This window comes from Helicoverpa zea, chromosome 9 (genome assembly GCF_022581195.2).
Source record: "Helicoverpa zea isolate HzStark_Cry1AcR chromosome 9, ilHelZeax1.1, whole genome shotgun sequence".
In the NCBI taxonomy this organism is placed as follows: Eukaryota; Metazoa; Arthropoda; class Insecta; order Lepidoptera; family Noctuidae; genus Helicoverpa; species Helicoverpa zea.
The window spans coordinates 4,214,979-4,223,696 of record NC_061460.1 but is presented as its reverse complement, the minus strand read 5'-3'; the positions used below and the strand labels follow the sequence as shown (position 1 = coordinate 4,223,696).

The window sequence follows — 8,718 nt, the reverse complement described above, 5'->3', positions numbered from 1 at the left end:
ACGCACCTGTGACTAGAGAAGGAAATTAGAATGTCACTTACGGACATACTAATAGACTGTGCTTTGAAAATAAATGATTTTGCCCCATTTCACGTTAGACTTAACGTCCAGCGTAAGATCTAATCTGTAAAAGCCAATTAAATATGATTTATACACGGTTTTTGGCAGCCGTTTTCGTGTTCAGGGTCTTGTTGAGCATTTGACGATTTTCAGCTTTAAATGTTATCATTCTTAATAGATGAAGGACGCTTCCTTAACACTGAAATCTGAGGCCCTACCTTTTTACTATTTTAATAGTTTTTGAATTTCTCTTGTAACGTAATCGAGTTTGCAATAGTATTACACGGTGAACCTAATAGAATAAAAGGTTTGTAGATTATAATGCCTATATTCATCATTACTGCCTACAAAAGAACGACAAGCAACATTACCGGCCCGAAGTTGGTTATTATTTTACGATACTCAAAATGGCAAAACAACCAAAACATTAAATCGCAATTACCTAACTGAACAGAAACTAGTTAGCAGCTTGGATACCTACATACAACTTATACTTATTATTTGAACAATTCTGTAATATTACAAAAAAAGAACTCTTTGTCCTAAAAACTAACCCTGAAACTACAAAGTGTATAAAATAATAGTAAAATAAATCACACTGGACGTACAGTCGATCTATCTTTGGACCGCTGACGGGACGACACGTGAAAAATATTGGCCCATTTTATCATGGATTATGGAAAGTGGGCAACTGTTGGGCAAGGCACGTCTGCGAACCATATTGTGGCGTTGTCTGACCACGGGGTATATTGCATTTTGATTGCTTCCATGTAAATTCGATGACTACATGGACATTCGGTTGGGTACCTACATATATCATTGGGGTTCTTCAATATTGTTTGATATATTTCCCTTGTTATATTAGATTGTTTATATAGTTTCCTGGCAATCTGCCAGGTTCTAAAAAACTTTTAAATCTAGTATAATATTATACCTATAGTACGCAGAGACTATACATGGTTTTGTAGCCACTAGCCAAGTTTTAAAGATAAGCTTACGCTCTAAAGTTTACGCTCTAGTATTTTTAATTCACTATTATTTCTTCCATTTGTTCATTATTTAATCCTTTTTTATGAATTTGAGGCTTATTTTCGTTGCAAGTATTTGTTGTACCAGTGGTTGTACCTAAATAGAGATTATTCTATCAATCGGAAATCTCCTTGATAAAGTCATAGAGATTGAAATTTGTCGAAAAAATTAAACGTCACATAACAGCTTCCATCATTATTATGTGCATTTGATTTAAATAAAATTTTTACAAAAACTTAACATACTATGCGCCCCGTTTTCGTTTACAAAAAATATTCACAATATTTTAAAAATGTGAAGAGAATTGCTTGGTAGGTACATTAACTGTGTGATATTAACAAATTAAAACATGTATAGTGCCCACTTCAAATACAATATCCAGCACATTCGTGCAGTTAGGACTTTATTTACCTAGTGGCTACCAACGATAGAAGTTGTTTAAGGGATAGAACTACGAAAGTGGTTGAGTGAATTAGGAAGAGAAGATCCCTAAGCTTCAACTCACATTTTGTCAATGAGTGGTTTCCCCTTCCCATACCCATTAGAATACTACACATACATATCAATTAACGAAACAATATGTTCTTTTTCAGGTATATATATTACACATTCTAATACAACATCAAATTTCCTAAAACAAGTTGCAATGTGTACGAACAGCGTACTCTTGAGAAACCTCGAATATTACATAGACGAGCTGGTGGACTGTTTCCAAGAGTTCGTGAAGAGGTCTATAATAGTACTGACTGTGGCGTTAGGAACCATCATCTTGTTGGTCATGTATGTGATCAAGGTGCTGTCTGAGCGATCTCCTGGCCCACAGATGGTAACATGCCACCCAGGAGAAAGTAACGTATGTTGCCTCGATGACGTCGATGGCACTATTTGCACAGGTCTCGCGGAGGACTCTGACTCTGGTAAAAGCTTACGCGAGTAACATAGCTTTTCCTTTTTCTATATTATTCATAAAAAAAAATGCAATTCATGAAAATGGTTCCTTGGTCATGTCAACACCTTCAAACCTGAGATTTGAAGGTGAGATTTGATCAAACCTTGATACAATTGGTAGGTACGATGCTAAAAAACCAAAGAATGCGACAGAAACCATGAAAACACGCTAGTTGCTAATATTCCTTTGGAAACTCGAACTGTGTAATTAATAACCAAAGTTGGTACTACAAAGTAATCTCCGGTACCTACGCATGGTAACAAGATAAACAGAAATTCGTGCAACAATTGTTGAGCCCAAGTTCTGTATGGCTTTTGTAAGTTTTCGGCGAACTCGACCTCGTACAAATGTCTCATGTAACAGCCTTGTTTACGAAATTCTGTGGTTTTGTCTCAAATGCTAGCTTTTGCTATTGTAATCACCAATTCTTATAAGTTTGTTAAGTTTAGCAGATAAAATTATGAAGTTTGTGGAAATCGTTTCTTGGATCGTCTGAGAGCAATAATCACTTAACAATTTTAAATTATCTGATGAAAATTGGTTCGCAATAGTAAAAACTTCTGCCCGAAAAAATGAAACATCATTTGTTTTTTTCATTAATTTATTTTTTGCCAACGATTGGTACTTATTCATATATTTTCGTAAGCTTAAATTTGATAATTGTTTCGTTCTAGAATCCTCAGAAGAATGTCAAGCCCCAGAGGAAACGTCATCTGAAGAAGGTAAGAAAAAAGGAGCAACTTTTTGTTAACTTTATCTGTGATTTTATTTTTTCAGTATTTTTTTTATTTCAAATAGGCCTATGAAAGCTTTTTTGACACGTCAAACTAGTTGGCCTCATGGAAAGCCCACCGAACTCCGAGGGATTTCATTCATGCATTCTATCCTTTCCTATACACCACATACTGATGTAAATTATGCCGTCCAGCATAACTCACATAAGTATTACAATCTGCTCACCAAGCACTAGGGCATATTTATTAATTACCGTGTGTCGAAGCTATAGCTCACCGTGTACCAGGACCATGTACCATGTAAATCCCTCGAGACGCGAGTGAAACCACGTGGAACAGCTACTAGTATATGTATACATATATTAAACCTTCACAGATCAAAATAATGTAGAAGTATGTGTTCTTGGGTTCTTTACAGAGGAACCTGTCAAAGTAAAAAAACCCAAGAAAGTCAAAGAAGAGAAAGTCGAAGAGAAAGTTGTATATAAAGTCGAAGATAAAGTCGTATATAATGTCGAAGAACCAGTCGAAGAAGTATATGACGTTGAAGACGAATTAGAAGACATTGAAGATGTGCTCGAAGATATACCAATAGTTGAAGATATACCTAAACCTAAAGATAAACCTATACCTTCTTTTGAACCAAAGCCAGAACCTAAACCTGAAGTTAAGGAAGAACCTATAGAACCTAAACCCAAAGCTAAGCCGATTGACAACTATAATAGCAAAATGTATTTTAAACAAGAAGAGGACATTAAGGAAATAGAACCTGAGATTGAATCTGTCACTCAGCAGGTATTGATATCGCAACCGAGTTTCGATGAAGCAGTTCTGAGGGAAATTGGATTTTCTTGCTGTGCCAAGGTACGGTGAACTGTTTTCGAGATAGATGGGCGGAGAGCGCTCGGTCTTAAGGACTACACACACTTATTCAGCTCTATTCGCGTTTCGCTGAACGGTTTTGGTCACACTTATTCAGCTCTACTTCTATCAGCGGCGTACAGCGGCCTAAGAGTGCATACGGCGCTGAATATGCTGCGAAGACGGTCAGCTACTCAATTAGTATTGTGCCCTCAACATGGACAGTTCTATGTGCGATATTTTTGTCGTTTCGTTACTTGCAGAAGACATAGAAAAAATAAGCGTAAAAAATTAAAACGCAAACGACAGTGGGTCGACCCACTTTGGGTAAATAGAAATTTGGTTGGAGAATACGCGACATTGGTACCCCAATTAAAACAAAATAATACTAAATTCAAAGAGAATGATACTCATAATGATTACGTAATAGTAAATCAAATCTATCCAGGAGCTAATCAGGTTGCAACTTGTCGACAAGGAGTTGAGAACCATACGTGTGCAGCGCTGTTCCGCCCCATTCAGCGTCGAACGCGGCGGAACAGCGCTGAATGCGGCAGATCAGCGCTGATCTCCGTCTAAAAACACATTTGTTCTCATTTTATACTTGTTTGCCGCGAAAGCTGAATACACGCGGAAAGCTGAATGGATGCGTACGCGTCTCTATACAAAATCGTTGTTTTCTATGGACATAAGCTGAATAGAGCTGAATAAGTGTGAGTAGTCCCTTAACATCACTTCAGGTCAACCGGTGCCTCTATTCAATTACATTACATGGGCAGGTAAGGGTTGCTAAATAAATTAATACTGAATAAAAAGTGCACAGGTTAGGAAAAAAAATGAAAAATAGAATATAATAAAAATAAATAAAAGAAAGTTATAAAATTGAATAGTTAATAAAATTGAAAAATATATCAAAGGTTTATCGATAGTTCATCAACTGTATATGGCGCGTTTTCGACCGGAGGCACCGGTTGACTTGAAGTGATGCTGTGACCGCCCGCTCACGGCTCTCTATCTCAAAAACGGTTGACCGTATATTTTTTAAGAAAAGTTATAGAGAATTTTGTATTCTACAATATTGATAATGAATACAAATAGCAAGAACCCTGAAATTTACAAAAAATCACAAAAGGACGATTTTTGTGACCTTGAAATTTAATAGTTGCGTATACCCATACCGCATGTACATTTTGAGACAAATTTTAGGGTGCGCGAATTCTGAGGTGAATTTAGATAAATAATGACTGGACTACGGTCATATTCACATTAGCGCAGACGAGAGATTCCTCAGAGTATATTCTTATACCTATATTATACATATATTCTCTTCCTGTCCTGTTCCTAATTTATTTGGGCTTGGCGAAATATGTTTTCCTCTTCTATTCCTCTCTGTCAGCCGTCTTACTTATATTCAGTCCCATTTTATTCATGTCCTCTTTCACACAGTCTATCATTTTTTTGGGTCTGCAGCTCCCTATAAATTCCTTACAGTTTCTGTTTCATCCCTTCTCATCATATGCCATGACAAACGCTGACTGCATTTTTTTTTGTCATTAGCGCCACTCTCAAAATCCCTCTAAAATGCCATCCTTCACCTTGTCAGTCATAGTTAGGTGATCTTCACACTGCCCCGCATCACGCTGCATCTTGCGTGTCGACGCACCTACGCGCGTTCCTGCGGGAGTGCAGATCTGCATCATCGTGCGGGTTTTTCGCGCACTCACGCGCGTAGGTGCGTTTAGTAGATTCACGCACGGCGGCTTCCATTTTCAAATATACACGTCACGCCCATTCAAAATCACGCGCGGCAATGCGGGATTCAGTGTGCCATACCTTGCGTCTCGCCCCGCACCTACGCGCGGGGGTGCGTGTTTCTCCGCATGTATGTGCGTGTTTCTCCGCATGTATGTGCGTGATCCGCATGAACGCGCGTGGATGCATTTTCAGTGTGTTGGACTATGCGTGTTTTCCATACAAACGGAGATATTTACAAGCAACGGAAAAAAACGCATCCACGCACTACGCTGCATCATGCGGGGCAGTGTGATAATCGCCTTACCCCACACATGCATCTCAATATTCTCATCGCTGCTTCATACATTCCTCAGAGTCCTAAAGTACATGGTATTCAAGAAACATGCATCATCTGTGAATAGCTGCTCCCGTGGTTTCACTCGCATACTGGGAGATCCATTGCCACGGGGTAACAGTAGCCTATGTCCTCTTTCAGGCTCTAGATTATCTGTGAACCAAATTGCATTTAGATCGAAATCCTAAGTGAGAGACAGACTTTTTTTTTACAATCACTTCATTAGTAAGAATTTTCATGAAAACAAGGAATCATTTACATTATTCTGTGGTACCTTGAGTACTAAATTTATGTAAAGTATACAAAGATTTACCTCTCCACAATTTATGAAGTATCTGTATAAGAACGCCTGCCGTGCAATTTTTTATATTGAATATCGTCACGAACCAATCATTTTGAGTCGTTGTGAGAAGCATTTTTCTTCTTGTCACTTAAACACCCTTCCAACTCGAGGTTGGGAGTTTTACGTGAAATATTTTATGCTAAGGCATAGCAATTTTTTATCAATCGAACAGTTCTTTTCGTTTTCGTTCGTAGTTTTGTAAAAATACAGTACCTAAATAGTTAGCTAGTTTAATAAAAACGTTTGAATAATAAAACACATCCTACTTATATTATAGACGTGAAAGTTTGTAAGAGTGTATAGAAGATATTCTTACGAGTAAGAAATATACGTTCTCACAAATTTTCGCGTTTATAATATTAAGTAGTAAGATAAAGTTGGATAACGCATTCTTTGTTTCTAGCCCTGCATTGTTACACTAGAAGCTGGCTGTAAGATCAAGAAGTGAGTACCAATTGTTACTTAGTACTAACATTCCCACTTTCTTTTCATAACCTAAATTATGAATATCATAGATGACGATGCACTCATATATAGCAAATGAAAAGGCCATTCTGCCATTCTCAAAGCCCTTGCTGTGCGTCTGAATAAAATAAGCCTAATAAAACAAGTTTAAATTCACTCATCTGACCTCAAGGCAGGTGGAATACCAGGTACTCGTTACATTTTGAAATGAGAAGAAACCTGAAGTGGAAATAAGAGGTTGGCCTTGTACGTCGAAATTTTTATAATTGGGTACTTTCGGTGTGACACTCCGTTTCAATTGAATTATTATATTATTGGTCTAAAGTGGTGTCCACGAAACACTTCATTCGCCTTCATGCACATTTGATATTAAAAATTAAATTTCAACCCTTATAACTTTTTATAAGCACATTTTCATATATTCTTAATTTTTTATAATTTCCCAGACTTGCGGTGTGCCCAGCTGATCCACCATGCAATAACCCATGCAAACCGAAACCTGCAGTGTGTTCACCTGCGCCATGTGATCCGAACCCGTGCCCAGCCAAACCGAAACCTTCAGTGTGCGGACCAGGACCACCATGTAATCCAACCCCATGCTCGGGCAAACTGCCGAAACCTACAGTGTGCTCAATTGAACCACCATGCCCAGCCAATCCGAAAACTTCAGTGTGCTCAACTGGACCACCATGTAATCCAAACCCATGCAAACTGAAACGTTCGTGCCCAAATACCGCATGCAATAACTCGTGCGTGACCAGGCCGAAACATACCGTATGCCCAAATGATCCACCTTGCAGTAACCCATGCATGCACCCATGCATGGCCAAATCAAAAGATAAGATGTGCCCAAATAATCCACCCTGCAGTAACTGCAGTAACGTATGCAGTCAATCATGCAACCCATGCCTTTCCAAACGTATGTATCTTTTAATTATATTCTATCTCCTCATATTATAAAGGCTGACCTACCCACTCCTCGTTGGATTTTTCTTTAAGTATCATGGCTCCATACCCATGTTGTCATTGTGTTTTGAGTTATAGATATGCATATGATACTATTCGTACGGAGTAGACTCCGTACCTCACGGGATAGTGTCTAGTGGTTAAAGTTTATTTTTACACAAAAATTAATTAATACAAATGAAAAACGTGCCTAGAAGACTGACTTAAGGTAATTTTTGCTACTTCCAGATCTGTCCACTCGCCGTCCTTGCACAAAGTTCATATCAAACCGCAACTCCTGCTGCTCAATGTGCTGCTTAGACGAGCCACAGTGGATGATAGACAAAACCAACAACACTTGAAGAAACGGCCCAAATTCAACCTTATATTATAACACTTAAAGAACAAAACGCATTGATATCAACGACAACGAAATTTTCGTAAAAATATATAAAACGTCTTGACTCGTTTGTATTTGTTCTTTTATGAGTTTTTTATATATTATGCTATATTCTTTGAGAACATAACGTGCGCATAGAATGTTGTTAGTTAGGTTATATCATAATATTGTAGTGTATTTTTGTCTTGTTATTAATTTAGTAGTTTATAGAACAATGTTCGTATTAGTGAACGTCAAAATAAAAAAGTAATTCTAAAAAGTTATGATTATTTACAAAACGTTATTTTGTTACTGAGCGGTTCGATATCTTTTCAGGAGAGCCGTAGACGCTAAAATTTTACTTAGGCTACTAATACAGAATTTCAATTATGCATATACAATTTAAGAAGAATGTATTTGAGTAATTTAAACAATATTTCTGAGTTAAAAAATGCTCAAAAAACATCGCATACTTCATACTCGTTGTTTTGCTTATAACCAATTCTCACTCGACAGTATACCAAAGTAATCTTCGACTAAAAACAACATACAAAAAAATATAAACTGACTACACAAAACATTGGACAAAATAAAACTTTGACAGGTCTGATTTGGCAATTATAACATTATTTCGACATTTCGACGTAAAAATATCTCCAATTTAATATATCGAAAAACTTGGTAAGTAAGGTAAACGTACCAATACTCGTCGGATTTCGGAAATCACTGACTTTGAAGCGCTACTGTGTGTTAAATATTCAATAGAAAATGAAAATTTTTGCATGACGTGATAGAGTATTTATTCGTTATTCTAAGTAACTAATGTTTTTTTAATAATTTTAATGGGTTTATATACTTATTAAG

At 37.1% G+C, this 8,718-nt stretch overlaps 1 protein-coding gene across 1 annotated transcript; it reads left to right on the top strand.

Annotated features, from left to right (window-relative positions):
- Positions 1–1,735: 1,735 nt before the first annotated feature.
- LOC124633303 (pollen-specific leucine-rich repeat extensin-like protein 1) lies at positions 1,736–8,134 on the top strand. Its single transcript, XM_047168478.1, has 6 exons — positions 1,736–2,006; positions 2,713–2,760; positions 3,191–3,636; positions 6,469–6,509; positions 6,977–7,449; positions 7,725–8,134. Exons 1-6 carry the CDS (start codon positions 1,736–1,738, stop codon positions 7,835–7,837), a joined length of 1,392 nt encoding a protein of 463 aa, XP_047024434.1. The 3' UTR covers positions 7,838–8,134.
- Positions 8,135–8,718: the final 584 nt, after the last annotated feature.

What these genes read in the sequence shown, in the direction of transcription:
- LOC124633303 (XM_047168478.1), top strand. Translation starts at nt 1,736, where the DNA reads ATGTGTACGAACAGCGTACTCTTGAGAAACCTCGAATATTACATAGAC. An exon ending in GATTTTCTTGCTGTGCCAAG is followed by an intron (nt 3,637 to 6,468) that starts GTACGGTGAACT and finishes CTTTGTTTCTAG; the next exon opens with CCCTGCATTGTTACACTAGA. An exon ending in GCTGGCTGTAAGATCAAGAA is followed by an intron (nt 6,510 to 6,976) that starts GTGAGTACCAAT and finishes ATAATTTCCCAG; the next exon opens with ACTTGCGGTGTGCCCAGCTG.